At 38.1% G+C, this 27154-nt stretch overlaps 1 protein-coding gene across 8 annotated transcripts in view; it reads left to right on the plus strand.

Annotated features, from left to right (window-relative positions):
- Positions 1-27154, plus strand: part of Lekr1 (leucine, glutamate and lysine rich 1) — a 179879-nt gene that overhangs the window by 39639 nt on the left and 113086 nt on the right. For 7 of the 8 annotated variants that reach the window (XM_071615557.1, XM_071615555.1, XM_071615558.1 and 4 more), the window contains 3 exons: positions 4919-5038; positions 13287-13462; positions 24999-25184. In XM_071615557.1, coding sequence (XP_071471658.1) covers positions 4919-5038; positions 13287-13462; positions 24999-25184 — 482 coding nt within the window. The remainder of the gene's footprint in view (positions 1-4918; positions 5039-13286; positions 13463-24998; positions 25185-27154) is intronic. The other variant, XM_071615561.1, reaches the window with a different exon arrangement.

Consider the following 27154-nt stretch of genomic DNA (forward strand, 5'->3'; position numbering starts at 1 on the left):
CCAGCCCTAGAGTTAATATTTTTAACTTCTGCTTCTGTGTTAATGAAACTGAAGAATATTATATTTAATCAAAGAAAGATCTGTTATTTTAATTGAATATCTGCATATTAAAGAGACCAGAGGAAAGTAAGTGAATAATCAAAGACCAAATAAAGCTCCAATGAAATTAATTACATGAGGTTAATTTAAAAAGCAGTGTTAATTTTGTCTAGTGCAAGGTACCTTTCTCCTACCTTTTTGGGTACTTTCAGTGCATTAATAATGTACATAAAGGAGAATGACTGGTATAAAATTAAGACTGTCCTAACAACAGGATATAGTTTAGTAACTAAGAATTTTGTAGGAATTTTGAATGTCACACCAATTTTCTAAATAAAAGCAAGGTAATACCACTCCTAAGGAAATTGAGTATTTGTATTTACAGATAATTTTGTTTTAAAAATTATTGATGTCCCATAGGCTCATATGTCAGTGACATTCTTGGTCCAGTGCTTGCTCCTGCTGGTATTTCTGAAGCTGCAGTAGCTTTTGTGAAAACAGCTAAAGCAGCCTGGTTTCCACTCATGTCTTCTCTGCTGAATAAGAGTTCCTTCCAGTTTTATTGAACCCTAAGTGATTTCTCTCAATGTAGGACTTGGCCACCGCATCCTCTATTCTCTTGACTCAGAATTCACTTTTCTCACTGTCCTCAGGCGGTGGTTAACTCCAGGGGAGCAGTTAGAGAGCGGCTTGTCCTCATGGGCAGATGTATGTGGGTTTCTGAAGTTTATTTCCCAGCAACTGAAGTACCTGCTTGTTTTGATTGATTTCTTTGTTGCGCTCCTAACTTTCCCTTGATACTTGGATGCCTGCGCCTGTGAGACCTTGGTAGAATGCAAGCCTGAATGTCTCCCACATCATTTTTCCAGACTTTGAACTTCCATCTCTCATCTTTGATTGCTGCAAAACCAGTCTGAAGGAAAGACTAAAAACAAATTAATATTTACACCCCCAAGTTTGACCAAAAAAGAGCATAGATTACAGGTGCCTAATAGATTAAGATGCCTAATGATGGGATCATCTTTTTTCCCCTAATATTTGATGTTAAAATGTTTTTCTTTAGAATAATTTCATTATGAGTAATATGAATAGATAATCAAAATGAAAATGATTTAAAAGGCTTGATAATACATTCCTCTCCTTTGTTTTACAACTCAGAAATTCTCACAATCTATTTTAATCAAGTTGACTAAGAAAAACTGGGAAATAGATAAGAGTAATAAATGTGCTGTTCTCATAGCTGCATTGGCAAGAGGCTTACAGTACAGGTCATCTCACTCCAGTACAGGACTCTCCACTGGAACATGCTGTTAGTCTCACAGTTTTCAGGAACAGTGCCTGACTAGACAACATCATGTCCTCACGTCAACAAAGCGTTCAAACTCTGTGCAAAATCATGACTGCTCAGAGAAAGCTGTGGCTTGCACAGCACATACCGTATTGCAGCATTCTGTGAACTGTTTACTTCATAAAGCCGACCTGATGCATACAGTCGAGGTGGACACTGCTGCTTCTCTGCTCATGTAGTTTGTAACCATGCTAGTATTCGATATGAAGAAAGCAAGTATGCTACCATAGCCAACGCAGAGGCCAGGTGATCAAGCTTCTCAGGACTGTAGTCAGAGGGCTGGGGTGTTACTCAGGCCTGACCTTCATTCCGAAAATGTCTTCAAAGATGGACCTTGGAAAGTGTCTTAGTGTGCATTTTTCTAATGACAAAAAGAAAAGTGTTTTGTAAAAATACAAACTGAAAACTCATAATAGTTGGAATAGGCTATTATTTAGATGTTTTGTTTTTTGAGACAAGGTCTCAAGATTGGCCTCAATCCTGAGTGGCTGGGTCTGCAGACATGTGCCACCACACCCAGCTAACAGGGCCTGGAACCTGCTAGGCAGGTGCTCCACCACTGAGCTGTACCCCAGCCCTGGAGTAGGGCAGTATTAAGGAAAGTTTAATACTTACCTTAAAACAGCTTATTATTCACCAATGTGCTACTATATAAACTTAAGTTTCTTTCTAATATTTCTAGATATTTTCCCATTTATAAACCTGAGACATGCTTATACACAAACAATAAGACCAGATAGGGTTGTTTGTTTTTTTGTTTGTTTGTTTTGGTACTGGGATTGAACCCAAGGGTGTTCAACCACTGAGGCACATCCCCAGCCCTTTTTATTTTTTATTTTGAGACCGTGTCTTACTAAGTTGCTTAGGGCTTTTCTAAAGTTGCTGAGACTGGCCTCAAATTTGTGATCCCCCCATCCTCAGCCTCCTGTGCTGCTGGGATTACAGGTATATGGCACTGTGCCTGACTCCATGTAGGTTTTTTAAAAAATTCTGATTTTAGATTTTCAAGCAACACATAAATATATCTTCATTGTAAAGTATTTCAAATATTGTGGCAAATACTATAGGCCCTTTGAACCTCCTTCCCACCCAATTGGTATGATGTCCTAAGGGTAACTCTGACTTAACATTGCTAAGGTTGTTCCTGTTTTCTAAAATTTTAAATGTATGAATGTATACATAGAACTTGGTTTCATGTTGTGCTTATTGATCTATAAGTTACAGTATGTTGCAGTTTGCTTTTTTCTCTCCTTAATGAGAAGTTTTGCCATGCTTCCCAGGCCAGGACATAGGGATCTGCTTCATTCCTCTTTTGTATATAATATTTTGTATATAATATTCCACAGGACTATAATTTTTTTATTGTTGTTCATCTAAGATTGGCCAGGAAGGTTATTTCCTTTTATTTTTTCTGTTAAAACAATATTAATAATTTTTTAACATTTATTTTTAGTTACAGGTGGACACAATATCTTTATTTTATTTTTATGTGGTGCTGAGGATTGAACCCAGTGCCTCACACATGCTAGGCGAGCGCCCTACCTCTGAGCCGTAACCCCAGCCCCCAATATTGATAACTTCTATATTTAAAGTAATGGACATGTTATACTTACACAAATCACTCATTGTATATGTAGGAATCATCCTTTTTATAACTTTTTATTTTATAATAATTTTAGACTTACACAGAGTTGTAAAAACAGCTTCTCCCAGTTTAGCATGTTAAGAAGCCTTGATAGATACACAACACTAAGAAAGAAGAAAAGACTGTTAAAATTTTTTTTTGTTCTTTTTAATTATACATGACAGTAGAATGCATTTGACATATCACACATACATGGATTATAGCTTCCCATTCTTGTGGAGTTACACTGGTTATGTATTCATATGTGAACATAGAAAAGTTAAGTCCTGTTCATTCACTGTCTTTTCCATTCCCATCCCCACTCTCTTCCCCCCTTTCCCCTCTGTTCAATCCAGTGAACCTCCACCCCTCCTCCCCGCTGCCTATTGTGAGTCAGCATCTGCATATTAGAGAGAACATTCAGCCTTTGGTTTTTTGGGATTGGCTTATTTCACTTAACATGATAATCTCCAGTTTCATCCATTTACCAGCAAATGCCATTTTTAATTGCAAAAAGTTGTATAAGAATATAAATATAATCATGACATAACTAACATTAACCAATGAAGAACAGTGTTTTAATAAGTTCTTTAATAAAAATGATGGATTGAATCTTGGGAAGATGAGAGGAGGGGTATGGTAAGGGCAGGTATAGGTGTGTAGTTGAGAGTAGGGGGATCAGTTTTTATTAGCCACCAACCCTAACATTTGTTTTCCATCCCATTTTAGTAACAGGACTGTGAATACACTTGTGGGCTCATCTTCCTGTAATGAACAGTGTGTCCCAGCTTTATTTCACTCAAGTCTAGGTGAGGCCACATGACTAAATTCTGCAGCAGTATTCAGTATATGTGGTGCTGAGGATCTTATAGTGTATGGAGTAAGCCACTATTTTCCTGCTGATCATCTGGAATGGGAATGAAAGCGCTGGAGCTTCTTCCTCCATGGAGGTCCATGGGAATAGAGGGTGGAGCAGGGACTTGGTACATTGTAAATGTAAGCTATCACGTCAGCATCACACTGGCTGCCAAGGGACTTGTCCTTTGTGAGATTATGTATGTGTGCAGTAAGATTCCAGTCTTAGTTATATATAGCAGAACTGGATCTTAAACCAGGAAAAAAAAAATTGAAAGTGATTGCCACTGGCAGTGGGAACTGGGTAAAGGCAAATAATTGCTATTTTTTCTTATGACCTTTTTAGTAATGATAGACATTTAAAATCATTGTGACATTTTATTTTTTATTTTATTTTATTTTTTAATATTTATTTTTTTAGGTGTAGATGGACACAACACAATGCCTTTATTTTTAATGTGGTGCTGAGGATTGAACCAGGGTCCTGCCCATGCTAGGCCAGTGCTCCACCACTGAGCCACAATCCCAGCCCCCATTATGACATTTTAAATTTAAATTACTTTAACAAAATACTTAATACTTTATATTTTAATTAATATTTATGAAAACATGATCTCTGAAAATTTGAATAGTACAAAAGCACATAGAGTAAAAGTTCTACTTTTCTTCCTCATTCTCTCTCTCTCTCTTTTTTAAATATTTTTATTAGTTGTTGATGGACCTTTATTTTTTTAATTTTTACATGTGGTACTGAGGATCGAACCCAGTGCCTCACACATGCTAGACAAGTGTTCTACCACTGAGCCACAACCTCAGCCCACTCATTCTTTCTCTTTTTGTCCACCTATAAGTTCCACTTTCCATCCAGGAATCTTGGCTGGTTGGCAAGTTTCTCTCCATATTTTTTTTCTGTACATTTATAGAGTATGTATAAAGATGCATCTTTTTCTTCTACTTGTTTTTATTAAAAGTATATTTATATTTTAATTTAAAACAGTTTTCACTTGGGACTATTTAAGGTTGTAACAGATGTTATTTGTTTATATTTTTAGAATTCGGGATGCAAGCATACAGCTAAAAAGTCAACAAACTGAATATCAAAGAGTACATAAAGAACTGAGTCATTTGCAACATGAATTAAAAATCAAACTTAGACTATCACAAGTCTTCAGGTAAGATCATACTTAAAGAGTTGAAAATGATAAAAATTTAAAAGATACATTTAATACTAACTTTATTATGAAAATTTAAATATATTTTAGTATTATGATTTGTGTATCTGGTATGATTTAGAAAAACGCAAATAGCTTTGCTTTTTTTTTTTTGGAACCATATAGCAACTGAATAGTTTCACTAATAAAATTTAAATTGGGCAAACACCTTGTTTTTCTTATTTTGTAGTGACATATAAAATAAAAACACAGTAGCTACTTTATTTCTTTTGATCAGTGTTCCCTGGTGTATTTGATCTCCGGATAAAATGTGACAGAATAGGATAACTTGATAAATATTAATACTAAACCTCCCAAAGTTAGGAGTCTCTAACACAAATGTTGTTCTTTCTGAAGATCTATCTAACTATCTTTCTTTCTTTCTTTCTATCTATCTATCTATCTATCTAGAAGATGAGAAGAGGGAAAGGGTTAGGGCAGTTACAGGAGTGTAACACACACATAGTCCTTTTTTTTTTTTTTGTACTGAGCATTGAATCCAGGGGTGCTTAACCCCTGAGCCACATCTTAGTTCTCTTTTTATATTTTATTTAGAGAAATACTTTTGCAGAGTTGCTTAGGACCTCCCTAAGTTGCTGAGGCTGGCTATGAACTCAAGATCCTCCTACCTCACCCTTCTGAGCTGCTGGAATTTCAGGCATGTGCCACCGCTCCCAGATTTATATGCTGTTTAGATAAAATACAATGTTCTAAACAAACTACTGAGTACATTTTTTTCTTAAAAATTACACCGAAGCTGGGCATGCTGGCACCTGCCTCTAATCCCTGCAATTTAGGAGTCTGAGACAGGAGGATTGCAAATTTGAGGCTGGTCTCAGCGACTTAGTGAGACCCTGTCTCAAAAACAAAATAAGAAGGGGTGGGAGTGTACAGGGGAGAGCACCCATCAGTTCCATCCCCCAGTGTAAATAGAAATAATAAATAAGTGAAAGTAGCATTGACTATATTGAGAACATTTATGAGAAAGAATGATTCCTTTTGCATTTTGAGTAACTTTTAGCTCAAAACACATTAAATTAACATGGCAAGTGATACAGATTCAGGATAAGTAAAATCATGCTGGATATTTTGAATGTTAGGTTTTTGTTCTTAATCTATTAATTATTACCAGAAACATTCTGTTAATAAAATTCACTGGGCTAGTGTTTTTTTAATGCATTATTTGGTAATAAACTCCTGGCCATCTACCTTTCATAAATGCTTTGCACATAACTGAGGCACAGTAAGTAATTTTTGAAGGAATGGATGAATGAGTGAAATCTACTTAGAACACAGATGCCCATTTTTGTCATCAAAAATCCGTTTTTTTGGTTCATGCCTGTAATCCCAACAGCTCAGGAGGCTGAAGCAGGAGTATTGCAAGTTCAAAGCCAGCCTCAGCAACTTAATTAGGCCCTAAGGAACTCAGTGAGATCCTGTCTCTAAATAAAATATAAAAAGGGATGAGAATAGGGCTCAGTGGTTAAGCATCCCTGGGCTCAATCCCTAGTACCAAAACCAAAACAAAAAAGAAAGAAAGAAAAAAATCCCTTTAGCCTTTTATAGAAATCTGGTAGTGAGCCAGCAGGATAGTACTGTCCAGGTGGCCACACTTCTCCTATTTTATTCAGGACCATTGGTATCCATTCTTGGCTCCTACATGAACTCTGGGCCACCTAGGTATGTCATGGATAAACCGGCTGTTTTAACCACTAGTGCCATCATGGATGGTGGGACCCCCTACATTTGAAGGTTGGACCAGGAGTACATGACATTATCACTGTGGCTTCAAGATATTGTAGAACAGGTACAAGTGATCCTCATTATTCACATTTGTATAGTTCTTGAAAGTTAGACATAACATACTTCAAGTAAAGTTATTTCATTTTATATTTTATTTTATTTTTTAACAGTACTGGGGATTGAACCCTGGGCATTGCTCTGTCCCCAGCAGAGTTATACTTTTAACTGCTTAGTTCATTCACATGTTTTCTATAGATCTGTGATTTTTTTTTATTTTTAGCCAAAAAGTTGTCACATATTGGGAGTCTGGGATCTGATATATAAAAAAATAGTACATGCTAAAAACAACTTTGGAATAATCATCCAGCTAGACATTTAGTACAAATAAAAGTTTGTGTTAAAGAATGCAGATAATTAGTGGTTTTATTTATATTTTCATTGGTAGATGCATGCATAGGAAAAGGCATACTGTAAAAATAAAACTAACCAAAGGTGGTAAATTTCAGTGACTTTTATTGCACATTAAAAGCTGATTTTAAATTAGTTTATGATCATTTAAACATATCTGTTAGAACATGAAACTTGGTGATTGTTCTGATAAAGAAAAGGAGCTATAATTGTAATCTTTCTGAAACAGGCAAGGGAAAGAATGCTGAGCTCTTCCCTCAGTGGTGATCACCTCTTTCATGAATTCTCAAGGAACTTGGATCAAATCAGTCATCTGTGTTGGGGTCACAGTGCTCTCTTTAGAGGCTTCTCTCATTTGTTAATCGCCTCCAGCAAAGTCTTCTCCAGGCTGTCCTGGTTCACAGCCCTGCTCTTGCAGCAGTGAGCAGAAGCAGAGAGAGTAGGCCCTGTGGGCTTTGTGCGTCCACTGTCCACATAGACTTGCTTTTGAGAATGACAAACAGCTTGAGAAGGCCTGCAGCTAGATACTAAACCATGGATATCAGGTACCCCGCACCTCCTGTGTCGTTGTGTGGATCCACTGTCCACTGAGGCCATAGTTGAAACTTTCCGGCAGTGCATACTTTTAGAGACTCTTGTTGAAAATCTTTCATAAGTTAATTGTGTCTTTAATTTTTTGATTTGAAATCTGGGCTCTGTCATCTCTTCAATGTTCAATGCCAACTCCAAGCTCTCTCGCTTTTCCTTCAATTCTTCAGTCTTGTTAAGACTTCATGTTTTTTTTCTCATTTTCCAAACCATGTTGTGGCTTTTTTGGTTTGTTTTCTAACCTTGATCCCATAGTTTATTACCCTGCATCTTTTTTTAAAATATTGTTTTAGTTGTAGATGGACACAGTATCTTTATTTGTATTTATTTTTATGTGGTGCTGAGAATCAAACCCAGTATCTCACATGTGAAAGGCAAGCACTCTACCATGGAGCCACAATCCCAGCCTGCCCCGCATCTTTTAAAAAACATATATATAACATATATATTATATATATATTTATATATATGTTATATATATAATATATGTTATATATAACATATATTATATATGTTATATATAACATATATATTATATCTTGAGATATAATATATATACCACAAAATCGACCCATTTTAAGTGGACAATTTAATAATGTTTACTAAGTCCACAGAGTTGTACAGCTGTTACCAATATTAGAACATTTGAATCACCCCAAAGAAAGACTCCTGCCATTTATAGTAAATCTCTGTTCTTAGTCCCCCCAACCCCTCCCCCCCCCCGCCCCTGTCCTAGGTAATCACTAACTTTCCTGTTCCTATAAAATTGTATTTTTCTGGACATTTAAGATGTATAGAATCATATGGTATGTGGTCTTTTACATTGGCTTCTTTCACTAGTAATTTTTTTTTTGAGATTTATCTATGTTGTGGCATTTATCAGTGATTTCCCTTTTTATTGCTAAATAGTATTCCATTGCATGGATATGCCACATTTATCTACCATTTTACATCAGCAGGCATTTGGATTGTGTCCACATGCTGATGCTTATGAATAATGGTGAAATAAAAATTCACCTACAAATCTCTGTGGATGTAAGTTTTCATTTTTGGGGGGTAGATGTCTAAGTACAGAATTACTGAGTCTTATGGTTAACTTATATTTAGCTTTTTAAGAAACTGCCAGACTGTTTCAGAAGTGGCTACACAGTTATAGTCCCACCAGGAATGAGGGTTCTCAGCAACACTTGCTGTTGTCTGTCTTGTGGATTACAATGCAATTACAATGAGAAATAGCATCTCATGGGGATTCCATTTGTTTTCTTCTTGACTGGTGATGCTGAGCATTGTTTGATAGCTTATTAACCATTGGTGTATCTTAGTTGATGAAATATCTACTTAAATATTTTGTCCATTTTTTAGTTTGCTTGTTTCCTGGTGATGGTTCTGGACGAGTTCTTGGTGTGTTCTGGGTAAAAGTCCTGTCTGTGAAACATGATTTGCAGTTAGTTTCTCCCCATCTGTGACTTATCTTTTCACTTTCTTAGTGGTGCTTTTGAAGAGCAAAAGTTTTATTTTTGATGAAATATAACTTCTGTTTTCTTTTGTGTACTACACCTTGGTGATATATTGAACTGCCTAAGCAAAAGTCACAAACATCGTTCTCCTATAAGTTCTTCTAAAGTTCTGTTGTTTCAGCTCTTACATTTAGGTCTAGGATCCATTTGAATTAACTTTGTATATGAGGCAAGAATCTGAACTCATCTTTTTCTTATGTGGATATTCAGTCTTTCCAGCACCACTGTCAATAGACTCTTCTTGAACTGTTGGGCTGCATGGACATCTTTAGCCAAAATCAGCTCACTGTGAACGGAGAGGACACCTCCCTGCACTGTGTTGTTTCTGTGTCAGTGCTCCCTCTCTGAACGCTAGCCTCAGTGCACCTGGAAACAGGAGCTGTAAGTCTTGCAGCTTTCTTGTTTTCACGGGTGCATTCCCCTCTCCCTTGCACTTCATCTGCACATAGGGTCAGCCTGGCAGTCTCTTCAGTAAGTTTGGTGGTCAATTCAATTGTGCAGAATTGCCATCTTTAAAGTACTGAATATTTTATTTAATAGATGTTATCTATTGCTGTGGAGGTCTTTATTTCTCTCTGAAATGTTCTATTTTTTTTATATTTCTCTTATTACATTTATTTTTTTCTTTTTTTAACTATCTTATTTTCATCATTAGCATATTTCTAACTTTTTAAAAATATTTTTTAGTTGTAGATGGATACAATATCTTTTTATTTTATTTATATGGTGCTGTGGATCGAACCCAGGGCCTCACACATGTGACACGAGTGCTCTACTGCTCAGCCCTAGCCCCAGCCCCTACAATTTTTTTTTTTTTTTAGTAGTAGTTGGACACAATATCTTTGTTTATTTTTATGTGGTGCTGGGGATTGAACCCAGGGCCTCACACATGCAAGGCAAGTGCTCTACCACTGAGCTACAGCCCCAGCCCCCCTACATTTATTTTTAATGTTTTATTCTTGTGTTACTATAAATGCAACTGTTTCCCTGTTTTCTAATTTTATTTGGGGATTTGTTATTGCTAACATACAGAAATAAAATTGCTTTTTTCTGCATGTGCAGCTTGTGCCTTGCAACCTTGATGAGGTTGTTTTCTGGTTCTAGTGTGTGTTTGGTTGGTGGGGGAATTAGGTTTTTCTATATACAGGAGGCTCCTAGTTCTCCAAGCCCTTTTACCTCTACTTATTCAATTGTCCTTATCCTTAAAATCCTCAGTCTTGACACCTGCCTCCAGTAAGCCCCCGGTCCTCAGTGAAGAATCCTCACTGTTTCCCTGAGGCTCATCAGCCCCATTTAGATGTGTGTGTCTGCCTGTTATTACACAGAGAAGGTTGCCGACTGAGACAGATTGATGAATCAGATGATGCTTCAGGTTCAAAACTCTCACTCAAGTCTTCCTTCTAAGGTCCTGGGAGTCCAGGATGAACTAAGATGGTTAGATTCCAGTCATTTAAATATTCTGCCTCCACCCTGCTCTCCCCTCTGTCCTACTTCTGATGTCAGTAGTGACAGGCATGGGGGTTTCAGTAAGGGAGAGGTGACTTGGGAGCACACCATTATAATTGCCATTTGGAAAGATATTTTAGAATAGCTTCAATAAAACAAGCAAAAAATTGCAGACAAAAAATTTGGATGCATATGAATTTTTTTTAAATTAATAAAGTAAAAGCAATGTAGAGCAATTTAAACAATAGAAAAATTTCTGGCATAAACCAAATCATAATAATTTTTCAGATTATATCAAAGTGATAAATTTTCAATAAAAGTTCTTGGATTATTTGATAATCCAGTGAAGAGAAGTTAATTATTCAAATTCATTGGAGAAAGGTTTGTTTTCTGCTAATTTGACAACAGCTTCTAACATACTGAATGCAAAAATCATAGTGTACTATTTCCAAGGTGACATCAAGATAAAGTGGCTCATGAATCTTGTTATTTTAAAGAAAATTTAAGATTAGTCACTTTTGAAGAAACCTGAAACGACAAAAGGCTTATAATTGTATATAAAAAATTGATGAGGATTTCCCCAAATTTGACAACACTAAATACTTATGTAGCATTACTAATAATCTTTGAAGCCAAAAGATCTTTCTAAACTACTATTACTAAAACCACAAGCCATCCCGTGGCCAGGCCAGTGGCAAGGCTATGTGGTCTCTGTCCTCACCACTTACAGTAGCATTCAAAAAGAATTCATTTTTTGAGCCATTTATGGAGCTTATGGCTAAAAACATAAGCAAAAAGTGTTGTAGGGCATTTTAAAAGGTACATTCTTTTCTTGTATTTTATAACATTAGTGAAATTTATCAATTTTAAAATTTTTATTTGTAGTGATTTTTCTCATTGTATAAATAATTACATATAAATAATTGGAACCTAATTTTGTAGTTATCGTTTTAGTGCCTTTCCCCCAGGAAAACCATGTGGGCTCAGGCCCTTCACAGTTGGACCTCTTGGTTGATGAGCTGAGCCTTGTTCTCACCTCCCCTTGCAGAGGCACCCCCACCCACACCAGTCTTCCCTTCTCTTCATTTGCCCTTGGCCCTGATGCCCTTGTGTGCAGCGTGGCCTCCACTTGGCTCTGCCCTTGTTCCCCCGTCTTCTCCCCCCGCCTCGGCATTAGTCTTGCTGAATTCAGGCTCCCCTTCCCTTTGGCTCCCTGTTTTGATGCTTTCTCTGCCCTCTGAAGCCAGTATCTGTCTTGACCATGCCGAACTTGGCGGGGGAGGAAGGGTGTCATCCCTGAGGCTCTGGTCAGCTGGATGGAGCACACCATCCTCCTTCAGCCTCCGTTCTGTCTGTCCTTCCTTGAAGTGATCCCCCTTTGCTGGGCTTTAGCCTGTGTGCCTGTACCACACTGACTCTCCTCGTCCTGACACATCATTCCGTGATGCAGTTCCTTCTTGCCCTCCTCCCTCCTGGTCAAGATCTTGACAGCTGGTGCCACAGGCTGTTTTCCTGCTTCTGCTTATGGCTTAGCCCTGCCTGCCTCATGCCTCTCTGAGGTCATCAGCTGTCTCCTTAATATTCACCACAGTGAACTGCCCAGCCTCTGTCGGAGGCCGTAGGGCTGGCCCCTGCTTTCTTCTAGAAGTATGCTGCCTCTTCTGCCCCATTCCTTGGGTCTTCCTTCTGACTCACTGGTTGGTCCTGAGTCTCCTCTGGCAGATCTTCTGTTTCAGTTGCTTACCAGTTCATGCTGTCCAGTGTGTGTCCCTGGCACTTCTCCCTCCTCCATTCTGTCATACTGTTGGGCACAGACTGTGGTCAGGCACCGTTCTGGATGCTACGCCATCAATAAGAAAGACAGGTGATGGTTCTACACTCAGACCTTTGTGTCTACTCAGGACCATGGACACTGGCCGGTGACTTCACTTTGGGGCTTCAGTCATCACCTTACTTGATTCGTTAGGAACCCTAGCCAGGGTATCTGAAGTAGCGGAAGCCACTGGGATGAAAAAAGCATGTGATTATTTTGAGTTGTGGTAATTGATGAAGCCAAGCCTGGGGCCAGTCAGCTTGAAAAGTTCCCTTATGCCCTCAGGTTTCACGCTGCCTGTGGGACTGTGAATCTGGGAAGAATACTGTCACACAGAGTCCCGGGTTCTCCTTCAGGTTCTGTGACCAAATGGCCCTGAGCACATTTTCTTTTCTAAATGTTTGCTGTTGAATAAAAAATTAATAGAATAAATATGCTTGAAGGTCATTACCTTTCTTTGTAGTTAAAATTATAGCAAAGTGGAAATGAGTTGGCATGGCCATATACTTCTGCCTACCTGAGATACTCCCAGTTTTTATCTGTCTCAGTATGACATGAATCACACCTCCTTTCACTTTCAAAATTGTCTCCATTTAGACAATTATATGATCACTCTAAAACCACTTTTTGAAGAAATATTTGTTATTATTATTACTTTTTTAAAAATCCTAATTTTTATTTTACTACTTTGCAGTCAAAGATTGTCGGAGTACAAATATTTCTGGAATAAGACTCTTTCATTACTTACTTTTACTAAAAGGGAGCTAACCAGTATTAAAAATGAAATATATGATAATTTTCAAGACTGGACTTCACTGAAAAGAGAAGTTTTTCTGCAAATTACATCTATAAGTGAAACAGCCTTGACAGGTTTGTTATGTATATTTAGAACAGAATCTTTTTTTTAATGGTACATTTTAAGTAATGAAATAATGATATTTCATTATATGTTAATGGACTTAGGATCCATTGTTAAATCTGTTATTGGTTGGTACAGTAAGACCATTAAGATCTACCTCCAGTCCTAAAATTCACTAAGTACAGGTTGATCTGAGATACACTCTGACTTGGGCTGTGATCAGAAGTCTGTTTACTCCTGTTAATGGTGCCAATTTATATTTAAATTTTCTTCTCTTAATGGTTGAATCACTCACATTAGATCAGCTTTCCCACAGATAGTAGCTATAAATTCTGGGCAAAATGATTCTCTAAAAACATTGGAAAGTGATCAAACCCAGTTCATTGGGGAGGGAGTGTCAAATGTGGAAAGAAGGCATGTCACTAAGTGAAAGATGCCAATCCGAGAAGGTCCCTGTTGTGTTATTACAACTGCTCATCATTCTGGAAAGGCACACTCTTCAGCAGTGCAAGTGACAGTGTTTCCAGGGATTAGGTGCAGGGAGGGGACAGGTGGAGCACAGAGATGTTTAGGACAGACTATTTTGTGTGATACTACCGTGAAGGCCACATTGTTATCATGCATTTGTCAGAACTCGTGAGAGGAACAACGCCAAGAGTGAACCCTAATGTCAACTACGGATTCTGGGTAATAATAATATGCCAGTCTTGGCCCATCGATTGTAGCAAATGCACCATTCTGGTGTAGGTGGAGGAGATTGAGTATCAGCACAGGAGGTTTGTGGAAATTCTCTATTTTCTGCCAGTTTTGCTATGAACCTAAAACTGATCTAAGAAATAGTCTGGTTTTTTTTAACATTGAAAGAAAGGCATGGTGAATTCCTTTTTCTTTTTAATTTTTTACTCAAAAAAGGATGCTGAAATAAGGGCAGGGTACACTTTGCTCCATGTAGAGAGTTGCGGATCTGGTAGAAATATGTAATGGCTTTGGTCTTAAGATGAGAGAACTCGAACCAGGCAGCCTCTGCCTCTGAGAAGTGAGGGGATGCCCCAGAGAAGAGAGCCCAGGGTGGGAGAGCTCAGAATTTGTGTATAAACTCTTTCCAAATTTCTGGCTTATCCTTGAAATACATGTACAACAAGGAAGCCTAAGAAACTCACCTATAACTAAAATAATTGATATTTTAGCTAATCCCTACAACGGAGAAATATCTTAACAGTTTGAATTCAGCTAGATTAACTACTTATTACAAAACAAGACAAAAAAGCTCAGTACTCTATTGAAGGAACATAACAGAACTGGCTCCATAAGATGACATCTGCAATGTTCAGTGTATAATCCAAAATTACTTTACCTGGTAAGAAATAGAAAAGGATGGCCCAGCCCTGAAGAGTAGACAGTCAGCAGAGACCCATCTGGAACTGCCCCAGATATGTGGACAGACTGCCTCCTTCCATTGCTCTTTGCTTCTTTGAGTTTTTTTTTTTTTTTTTCTTTCTTTTTTACAAATTGAAAGTTTGTGGCAACAAATCAGCAAGTCTGCCTGGGCCATTTCCCAACAGCACGTGCTCCAGTAAACATATGCTCCCTGTCACATTTTGGTAAATTTCACAGTATTTCACACTTTATGGTGATTTGTGATCAGTGACGTTTGATGTTACTGTTGTAATTGTTTTGGGGCACCATGACCCATGCCCATATAAGATGGTGAACTTATCAATACATCTTTTTTTGTGTGTGGTGCTGAGGACTGACCCCAGGGCTTTGTGCCTGCTGGACAGGTGCTCTACCACTGAGCTCTAAGCCCAGCTTCTATAATCAATAACACTTATATGTGTTCACACTGCTCTACCAACTGGCCATTTCCCTGTCCCTGCCCCCCATCCCACCTCCTCTCCTGTCTCTCCATGGCCCACGGTAGTGGCTGTACCAAGCAGTGGACTTAAGTGAAACAATGTAGGTACCATCTAGGACATTTTACAGGTGGAGAAAAGTCAATGCCTGGCTCTAAAGCTTCAGAGGACAGACTAATTCACTTGTTAGGGGCTGACCCAGCTGGTGGCTTGGCACTAAAGCCAATGCTCATTTGCCATTCAAAAATCCAAGGGCCCTTAAGAATTATACTGACTGCCCCCTGCCTGTGCTGTCTGTAAATGGAGCAACAAAGCCTGGATGACAACATGTCTGTTTACAACATTGTTTACTGAATCTTTTAAACCCACTGACGCTTACTGGTCAGGGAAAAAATAAAGATTCATTTCAAAAATACACTGCTCACTGACCACACACCTGGTCACCTAAGCTCTAATGGACATTAATGAGGTTAACATGTCTTCATGCCCTAACATAGCACTCACCCATGGATCAAGGAGTAATTGTAATTTCAAGTTTTATGGCTAATACAGTTCAAATGGCTATCACTGCCAATGACTGCAGTTTCTCTGATGGATCTGGGCAAAGTAGATTGAAAACCTTCTGGAAAGGTGGCACTAAGAACATTCATTGTTCATGGGCACAGGGCAAAATATCAAGATAATAGGAGTTTGGAATAAGTTGGTTCAAACACTCCTGTCTGGCTCTGAGGGGCTCAAGACTTAAGTGGAGGATGTAGCTGTAGATGTGGTGGAGTGAATAGCTAGAGAACCAGAATTAGCCCTGGAGCCTGAACATGTGATTATGGTAAAATTTTCACAGATGAGGGGTTGCTGCTTATGGGTGAGCAGAGAGGTTTCTGAAGATGAAATCTACTAGTACAAAGATACTGTGAACATTGTTGAGATGACAACAAAGGATTTAGAATGATACATAAACCTAGCTGACGCAGCCGGGGCAGGATTTGAGAGCTCAACTCCAGTTCTGAAAGAAGTTTTACTGTGGGTAGAATGCTGTTAAATAGCATCACATGCCACAGGGGAATCTTTCAGGAAAGGAAGAGTCAATCAACAGGGCAGACTTTATTACTGTCTTATTTTAAGAAATCCCTAGAGCCAGCCCAACCTTCAGTGGCCACTGCCCTGACCAGTCAGCAGCCAGCTACAGAGATGAGACCCTCCACCAGCAAAAAGGTTATAGCCCGCTGAAGACTCAGGTGGCTGTTAGCTTGTTTTATCCATAAAGCATATTAAAATCAAGGTTTGTGCACTTTTAGACACAATGTTTTTGCAGACTTCAGAGAATACAGCATAGTATAAATACAACTTTTATACACATTGGAAAACAAGATCTGCATAACTTGCTTTATGGTGATGCTCCCTGAGTGCAGTGGTTAGCAGCAGACTGCATTGTGTTAGAGGAACAGCTGTAAGCTGACCAGGACTTCAGATCAGCTGCTCTAGCCCTTCCCCAAAGGAAAACACACTAGTAATGAATAAAAATAGAAAACCTCAGTGAGGAACTATTAAAATTGGAATCTCTAGAACTAAAAAATACAATATCAAAAATTCACTGGATGGACTTGTAGAATTTTGCACTTATAGAAAAAAGAATCAGTGAACTGTAAGATTTATCAGTATAAATTATTCAATTTGAAGAATAGAAATAAAATGAATATTGAAAATTATAGACAGAGCCCCAGTGTCCTCAGGAAGGAATAAATGCACCATAAATAATAAATATGGGTAAATATGAGACTCCTTTTCCTTTGCATTTCTTTAAAATTCAATGCGTACTTAAAGCGAGAATTGTATTGAGTTGTTTATGCAGCATGTTGATGTACCGTGAGAGCTAGAGTATAAAGGACAGAGGAGGTAAGTGGTCCACGTATCTCCAGGATATACAAAGAACTCAAAGAACTTCTTAACACCAATAAGTAAATAATAAATGGGCAAAAGAACTGAACAAGCACTTCACAGATAAATACGAATGGTCAACAAGTATATGAAAAAATGTTCAACATCTGTAGCAATTAAAGAAATGCAAATTAAAACTACACTGAGATTCCATCTCACTTCAGTCAGAATGGCAATTCAAGAATACAAGTAATGATAAATGTTGGCAAAGATGTGGGGGAAAATGGACACTCATACATTGCTGGTGGGACTGAAAATTGGTACAACCACTCTGGAAAGCAGTATGGAGATTCCTCAGAAAACTTAGATTAGAACCACCATTTGACCCAGTTATCCCTCTCCTCAGTAAATACTCAAAGATCTTTAAATCAGCATACTACAGTGATGCAGCCACACATCAATGCTTATAGCAGCTCAATTCTCAATAACAAAGCTGTGGAACCATCCTAGGTACCCTTCAACAGATGAATGGATGAAGAAAATATGGTATATAGACACAACGGAATATTACTCAGGCATAAAGAAGAATGAAATTATGGCATTTGCTAGTAAATGGATGGAACTGGAGACTATCATGCTAGGTGAAATAAGCCAGTCCCCCCAGAAAACAAGGGCCAAATGATCTCCAATAATGTGGATGCTAACACACAATAAATGGTGGGTGTGGAAGAATAGAAGTTCATTGGATTAAACAGAGGGGATGAAGAGAAGGGAGGAAGGATGGGGGGAATAGAAATGACAGTGGAATGAATCCGACATAACTTTCCTAAGTTCATATATGAACATCAACCAATGCAACTCCACACCATGTACAACCACAAGAATGGGATTCTAATTAGAATAAATCATACTCCATGTATGCATATTAAAAATACTCTACGTCTTGTATATCTAAAAAGAACAACAACAAAAGAAAAACAGTCTGAATCTTGTTTATCGAACTTCTAAGGAAGCACATATAAAAATTTAATAACACCCCCCCATCACAAATTAAAAATCCTTCAAGAGTTTTCTGTACTATAACCATAAAATAGCATCAATGTAAAAATAGAAAATGAAGAAAATGGGCAAAAAAAAAAGAAAGAAAGAAAGCCAACAACATTGTAACTGTAATCTCCTCTCATTTAGAGAGGTACCATCCCTGTTAACATTTTGGTATAGAACTTTCTGAATTTTTTTCTTTCTATATATCTATATATCATGGACATATGGTCATGCCAATTAATGATGTTACATAATATTTCACTGTAGAAATGTGTCTTATTTATCAAGTTTTCTATTCATGGACATTTAGGTTGATCATAATTTTTGCTATTATAAGTTAGTTTTGGGTAAACATTTCACACATGCATCTTTGTGGTCTTATCCCATTTTTTCCTTCATATTTAATTCCTAAAAGTGGAGCCAAAGCAATTAATTAAATGCTTTTCATCTAGAAGGAATGTTAAATCTTGTTACATTTTATCTGACACGGAGAGATGAGAGTTGATTTTCAACCCTTGACTTTTACGTTCATCATTACCCATGATTGCTTGAGAAGCTGGAATGTTTTGTTTAGAAGTTCACAGTGATGATCACAGAAGCTTCAAGATAGAAACTCACACACATGGACAGTGTATTCAATCCCCAAGCAGGAGCTAGTGGACAGCACCATGGGGTGTGCAGAACTGACATTTTATTATTGGTTGAGACTTCCCTCCATAGGGCCGTAGGGCCATCAACAGGGTCCTAACCCCTGGGCATGGGTGTACAAACAGGTACGGAGTGTGTGCCAAACTCCAAAGGTGCCTGTACTTGCTTTTTACAGTTTCTTTGATCAATTTGAGTATACTTGAAATTTAACAGAAGTTCCATGTAAATGTAAAATAAATTCATATATTTTTTTTAATAATCAGTATCTTAAATCTATATAGAAGATAAATGGAGCACAATGTTTTTAAAGATAAATTCTGGCAAAGCTTGAGAATCTGTCACACCTACATGAAAAATGAACAAGGGCCTGAGAAGCATATAGACTTGCCCTGTACAGCATGACAGCCAACAGCCACCCCTGGCCATTGAGCACCTGAGATGTGGCCGATAGACTCTTGCTGAAATGATAACTGGGATACGTGGAGTTGAAGTTCACACTTTAGAATTAATTTTACTTGTTTCTCTTTACATTTTAATGTGGCTACTGGAAATTTAAAATCCTGTGGCTTGTCTTATGTTAATGTTTGTGGATGTTGCAGGTATAAATAAATAAACATTTCCACACTTTTAAAAACTTTAAAAAATTATAATTGTAATTGGTATTTATAAAAAATGATAAGGAAAATGTGATTTTTTTAGCTGAAGAATATACACTTGTCACTCTTAATCTTGTCAATATCTCTTATTCCAGTGTCTCTTACTCCTCTTATTCCTGTTCTGATTATTTAATTCAGATTTTAATTAAATTTATCAAACTTTTCTCATAGACAGTGATGTTAGAACTTGAGTCAGAGCCAGGAGGAATCTGCAGGGAATGTAGGATCCCTGGGTAGCTTTGCCTGGCTGCCACATCTGGATAAAGGCTACTAGAGCCACTGTGTCTGCTGGGCCTGGCCTGTGCTGGCCTGTGTTATGACTTCAGCTCTTGGCACCCAACGGTGTGAAGTGTTCTAAGAGAAGGGACCCAGATGCAGAGGGCCAGAGTCCATACCCTGGCTCAGCAGCACACTGAGATCTGGAGCCTCAGTGTCCACATTTGTAAGGAAGGAAACACTGAAGAAACCTGGCACAACAAGGAATTGGGATGTGGTCGCTGCTCCTCTTCTCTTTTATTCTAAACCCCATGCTCCCTCTGTCATATTTATCTCCTCTTGTGTTTCAGAATGTATTCTTATTAGTCATACTATTTATTTATTTATCTATCTATTTATTTATTTATTCTTTTACTTTGAGACAGGTCCTCGCTAATTTGCCAAGGCTGACCTTGAACTTGCAATCCTGCTGTCTCAGCTTCCCAAATTGCTGGGATAATAAGTGTGCACCATGGTGCCTGGCTCAGTTTATTTTGGGGAAGGTTGTACACACACTTCAGTAGCAGAAGGACAACCTTTTCAATAAATGATGCTGGGCAACTTTATATCCTTAAGCAGAATAAATAAATAAACAAATAAATAAAATTCCTTAACCTAAGACTCACACCTTACACCTCCAAAATAAATCACAGAAATAAATATCAAATGAAAAACTGTAAAACTTTTTTGGGAAAAAAATGTTACAGCCCATGATTAGTCCAAAGTTCTTAGGCATAGGCTAAGAATATGATACTTGCAAGGAAAAAAATCAATAAATTGGATCTTAGCACTTAAGAACTTGGGCTCTGTGGAAGATCCTGTTAATAGGATGAAAAGGCACTACAGAAGCCAGAGACCAGTACTTTAGCTCGCCATATACCAGGACAGGCCTTGTATGCAGAAGAAAGAACTCTCAAAACTCTGCATTTTGAAAAATCCAGTTAGAAAACAGGTAAAGGATATGAGCAGGAATTTCACCAAAGGGAGTAGACTGGTAGAAAATAAGTGCTTGGAAAAATAAATACTCAATATCTTAGCCACTAGACAAATGCAATATAAAAGTATCTGTTGGAATATCTAAAATTGAAAAGACTTACCTCACTAAGTATTGATGAGGATTAGAGAAACTAGATCACTCAGCATCTCCAGTAGGGATGTAAAAGATTATAGTCATTCTAGAAGATAATCTTGCAATTTCCTTTAACACTAAAAATGCACTTCTCACATAACCCAGCAATTGTGCTCCTGGGCATTTACCCCAGAGAAATGGAGCCTGTGTTCACAAGAAATACCTGTATGTAAATGTTCCTAGCATTCCATTCATAGCCCCAAACTGGAAGCAGTCCAAATACCCTTCAGGGATGAAAGACAACCATCTATATCCATTCCATATACTACTTCCCAGCAACCAAAAGAAAATAATTGTTAACCCACACAACTTGAATAAGCCTCAAGGAAAATTTGCTAAGTGAAAAAAGCCAGTTCCAAAAGCTCACCTATAGCATATGCTTCCATTCCTAAAGCATTCTGAAACAACCAATGCAGTTTCTAGAGGTTAGGAATGCTCAGTCAGCACGTCTGTGTTTGGGTCATGGTGTCCTTATATGAAGCTGCACTGTGATAAAAATCATGTAGAAGACACACACTGGGATGTTTACAGCTGGTAAAATCTAAATAAACTCTGATTGTATCCTTGTAGATTTTCTAGTTTCATTGTGTACTATGGTTACACCAAGGACCCCACATGGGGAGTAGTGGAGCTGGGGAACAGGACCTCCTTATGTGCTTATCATCAAGTTTCTTTAAATCTATAATTATTTCAAAATTATATTTAAATATTTAAAACATTCAAAATTCTCCATACTGTTTTCTGATTTCTTCATTTAACAGCTCTAGGTTATGAGGATCTTGTCCCATTATAATAAAACTAAGTAAGGTCATGAGAATTAATGCTTACACTGTGTCTGTAATATTAGAATTCCTTGATAATAAGGTTCTAGAGGTTCATTAATCACATAATGACCTATAATTTTAAGTTCATTGATATATAGGACTAAAAAGATGGGAAAATTTTTTTTTACAGTGCTGGAGATTGAGCCCAGGTCCTCACACATGCTAGGCCAGGGTTTTATCACTGAGCTACACCCTCAACCCTATAAGAATCTTAACAAATTGAAGAAATTGATTGCATGAGATCAATGCTAATAATTGTACCCATATTACCTAGTAAAAGATGTTTTGCTTCCACTCTCAAAACAAGCATTGTCTGAGTAGCTTGTCTTTTTCTTTCTTCCTTTTTTTCTTTTTTTTTTTTTTTTTCCTTTTAAGCAGTGCTGGGAATTGAACCCAAGGCCTCATACATGCCAGGCAAGCATTCAACCACTGTGCTATACCCTCAGCCCCTGAATAGCTTTTGAACTTTTAAAATTCAAGTTTAGAACTGGACTTAGAAATATAATAAGACCAATGAAATCTAAGGATAAAACAGGCCTTTTTCCTTATCTATCCTGTTAAAAATGTTTCTTCCCTTTGGAAATCTGACTACCAGTCTGATATTAAGAAACATGAGGCATGAACTGCCTGCCTCTGAAACGAAGGCTGAGGCAGATGGGTGCTCAGTGTGCTCTCCCAGGCATTAGTAGACTCTCTTAGAAGCTGTGCTCAGCTATGCCTTTCTCATAGTGTAGGTGTCCACTGAGTCTCTCAGTTAATTCTGGATGTTTCATAGGAACTATGGAGGGAATATATATGAGGACGATATTATCCCTGGCCTAAAAGGACTTGTAGTCCAGTGGTGGATCACATTTGTGTATGATCAGTGCAGTGCAAATGTGTAAGTTGGTTGTATGAAGATTAGGACACAGGTGGATCAGGTCTGAAAAGATTTCCACAGAGGAAGACCAGATGTTTGGGGATAAGAGGATCTTCGTCAAGGGGTGGTGCTGACCAGGGGAGGCCCAAGGCAGGTACAGTGACCAATGTGGGTTGACCTGGTAGGGATTATAATTCCTGAACCCCAGTCTAGGACCCAAGACTGACAAGTATGAGGTTGTATAATGGGAGAAGGCAGGATTCAGACTTGACCCCAGGGCTGCCCTAGGTACAGGAGTGTAAATAGTTTGCCATACAGTTCATATCCACTGACTTTCTTAATGCCATGATAGGAATGTTGCCACTTCTGTCAATTTTGAAATCTTGCTGTACCTTTCCACATTTTTAAACTACATTTTACAAATAAATTTGTATTGCAGATTCTTATTCTTTTAATGTCAGATAGAAAGTCACATTGACACTAGTAGTTATTTTAGAGACTGTGGTATTCACTAACAGAGTCAGCCTGCTTAACCCAAGCAGTGTCATTTTGGCAAATGATAAATAGGTGACAGCATGTGTGTGCTACTGTACGTGTCATTCTGACTTAAACATAGGTACAGTTGTGCTACAGTACAGTTTATTCAGACATTAGAAGCTACCTTGATGACTACAGAAACACAGAGAGACTTGTTAGGTATGAGAGAAAACTGTAACCTTATTTTCTTAAACTTCAGTCTTTTAAAAATTTTATGTACTTGTGTATTGGTAGTTATCCTCACAGAAATGGATGCATTATTCTAAGTTTTAAGAAGCAGGTTAGCTAATCTTGGGGCAGAAATTTCCACATAAAGTAACCATTGCACCATAGTAGAGATGTACTTATTTGGTCCCTGCCAATTTATTTCTCCAGTTTTCCATTTTGAGCAGAAACTTAGAGTGAAAAATGTACCTGACCCTCATTTCCAGCCCAGGTCGGCGGTGGGTGCCCCTCCCTTCCAGACTCTCTTTTACTCCTTTCCCTGGGCTGTGTTCCAGGTCCTCCTCCTCCTCACCATACCATAAGGCATGTGTCTTCTCTGTTCTGGTCACTGCTTTACAGCTCCTGTGACCATTTGCAGGCCATGTTGCCTCTCCTGTATGTCTGTCTTCTGGCCGTCCTTGACCATGTGGCTGCCATGTCTGCTGGTAGTCTGAAGAGCAATAAAATAAGCCAATCTCCCCAGAAGACCAGTCACACCTGATATGGTCCCACATCAGGAGAGGCTAGCCAAGAAGGGACACCAGTGAGCCCTCTGGAAAAGCACACCATCTGGGTTTTCATGTAGATCGCATCCTCGTTAGTTCAACTAATTGTGATTGTACAAATTCTATAGTATTACTACTGTGTTTGCGTACATATATTTTAATGGTGGTTTATGGTGCAATACTGAAAACATTAAAGAAGGGGAGTTTGATTATTATTCTTTTTAAATATTTATTCTTAAGTTTTAGATGGCCATAGTATCCTCATTTTACATTTTTGATGTATTTGGTGCTGAGGCTCAAACCCAGTGCCTCATGCATGCTAGGCGAGCACTCCACCACTGAGCCACAACCCCAGCCCCTGATGATTATTCTGACCAACAGTATGCTCCACATATTTCTCAACAAATTCTATAAAATTAGCACATTTCAATCTAAGAACTTCAAAGATATATTTTTTATTAAACTTTTATTAAAGAGATAGAATAATGACTGATCATTGCTATGATGGATTCTGGTCTCATTTTGGGGGTGGGGAAACAGGATACCATTATAATCATTAAAACATATTTATTAACTAATAAATGTTACCCAGAAGTTTATCAGCTTTAGCTACTTTATCCTTCTTGCCCTTTTCTCCCCTATCACCTTTCTTTATAATTTGTATAGAATGCACACTAGTCATTGTTTTAGAAATGCTACCAGCCGGCACATTATAAGAAAAATTTTTTTTTCTTGTAATCACAACAAAACCTTGCTTTAATCAATTTATCCTGCTAGCACATTTAAGCTTACTTTTCTGAATCACATTGCCAAGAAAATAGTATAGTTTCAGTAAAACCCAGACCATTACACAGATATTATATGATTCATTTGTGAGTACTTAAGAAGTTGTCTGCATTGCCATTTGGTATAATTTTAAGGTCTAAGAAACAACTACTGAATTCTTTCATGCATCATTTAGCAATACAACCCCTTTCTCATTTCTTTTTCAGAATCACTACTGAATTTAAGTTTAACCTTTTGGTTAGGTCTCATTATCCTCCCAGAAAAGATAGTGTTGGCTTCCAACTGTTCATTTTCTAAAAGAAAACCAGTTTTTGGAGAAATGTTTTATGCTTCAGGGTTACTTATTTATAAATTTTGAATTTTCTTTACAGAGATAGAGACATTAAATAAAAGTTTGACAGCCTCACAGAGAACTAAGGTATGCCTTGAAGAGGAAATGAAAAATCTCAAACTGTTGTCAGATACAGCCATCTTGAGGTCCCAGCAGATTCATATGTCCAAGCAGCAGGAAGAAAACTTACAAGTCAGATGCCATGATTTGCAGAAAGAAGTACTAGGTAAAGAGCATTTTTTTTCTGTTAGCAACTAACCATAATGAGGAATTTTCTAGAAATTTTTTTCTTATAATCACAACAAAACCTTACTTTAATCAATTTATCCTGCAAATATACTTAACTGTAACTATAAGGGTAACCATGTCTGGGATTCCGGCTTCCTCACATCCCTTCAGTCGTGTCTTTGAGAGTGGTAAGACTTATGGGTGTGTACCGAAGACATTGTAAGCCCAGAGAGGAAGGGGACCTGGCCCCAACATAGTCTTCAAGGGCACACCCCCAAAGAACCCACTTTCTCCAGCTAGGCCTGCCTCCTGAAGTTTCTACCACCTCCCAAGAGTGCCATCAGCTGGGGCCTTCGGCACATAAGCTTTAGGGGGACATGTAAACTCCAGACTGTAACACCTAGTCAGGTATATTATAGGATGCCCCTCTGTTAGAATTATCTGAGTTTTTTCCTCATGATCACACTGGAGTCATTGGGTTGGGGAAGGAAAAGACAGAGTGCTGTTGTCACTATGGCATTAATCTTTTCACAAGTAAGTATCATCAACATAATGTGTGGCAGCCATCCATGTCAACTTTCATGACCTGGCCGCATGACTGTGATTTCCTTTCTCCTTCTCTACCCTGTATTCTCTGGAAGGAGTTTTCTGTGTACACTAAGACTTGAACTGGAAGTCTGCCCCTCACCTTCAGGGAAGCAGTCAGAATGCCGTACTTGGAATTCTTCTGCGTGGAAGATTTATCTTTTCTCCACATTTTTAATGTGTCATTTACATGTGGATTTTACAAATGGATTTTAATTTTTTAAATTTTTTTATTTGGGGGTACCAGGGATTAAACTCAGGGGCACTCAACCACTGATCCACATCCCCAGCCCTTTTTTGTATTTTATTTAGAGACAGGGTCTCACTGAGTTGCCTAGTGCCTTGCTTTTGTTGAGGCTGGCTTTGAACTAGCAATCCTTCTGTCTCAGCCTCCTGAACCACTGGGATTAGAGGCATGTGCCACTGTACCCAGCTCATGAATTTTTATTTTATTCCTTGGTTATAATCCAGTATTGCTTTGCTTACTTTTCTCACATTTTCTGGCTTTGGCCACTTGGGTTCTTTCAGTCAGCTTCTGTATCCTGTTGATACATTCCAGACCCTTTGGGCTATTGTTTGTAACCATTATGTCTCAGAATCAGTGACTTCTCTAAAGAGCTCTAATTCCTGTTATTGGAAAATGGCATTCTTGCTGAGCACCCCTCTTCCCTATCTAGAATTAATCTAATTCTTCCATGCTCTCCCTCCCTACCCCACTATGAGTCACCCCCCTTGTATCAGAGAAAACATTCAGCATTTGTTTTTTGGGGATTGGCTGACTTCACTTAGCATTATCTTCTCCAACACCATCCATTTACCTGCAAATGCCATGATTTTGTTCTCTTTTAATGCTGAGTAATATTCCATTGTGTATATATGCCACATTTTTTTTTTCATCCATTAATCCACCGAAGGACATCTAGGTTGGCTCCACAGTTTAGCTATTGTGAATTGTGCTGCTATTGACGTGGCTGTGTCCCTGTAGTATGCTGTTTTTAAGTCCTTTGGGTATAGTCCAAGAAGAGGAATAGCTGGGTCAAATGGTAGTTCCATTCCCAGATTTCCAAGGAATCTCCATACTGCTTTCCAAATTGGCTGTATCAATTTGCAGTCCCACCAGCAATGTATAAGTGTACCTTTTTCCCCACATCCTCGCCAACACTTGTTGTTTGTCTTCATAATAGCTGCCATTCTGACTGGAGTGAGATGATATCTTAGAGTAGTTTTGATTTGCACTTCTCTGATTACTAGAGATGATGAGCATTTTTTCATATATCTGTTGATTGATTTTATATCCTCTTCTGAGAAGTGTCTGTTCAGGTCCTTGGCCTATTTAGTGATTGGGTTATCTGTTTTGTTATTATTGTTTGATTGTTTGTTTTG

This window comes from Marmota flaviventris, chromosome 8 (genome assembly GCF_047511675.1).
Source record: "Marmota flaviventris isolate mMarFla1 chromosome 8, mMarFla1.hap1, whole genome shotgun sequence".
In the NCBI taxonomy this organism is placed as follows: Eukaryota; Metazoa; Chordata; class Mammalia; order Rodentia; family Sciuridae; genus Marmota; species Marmota flaviventris.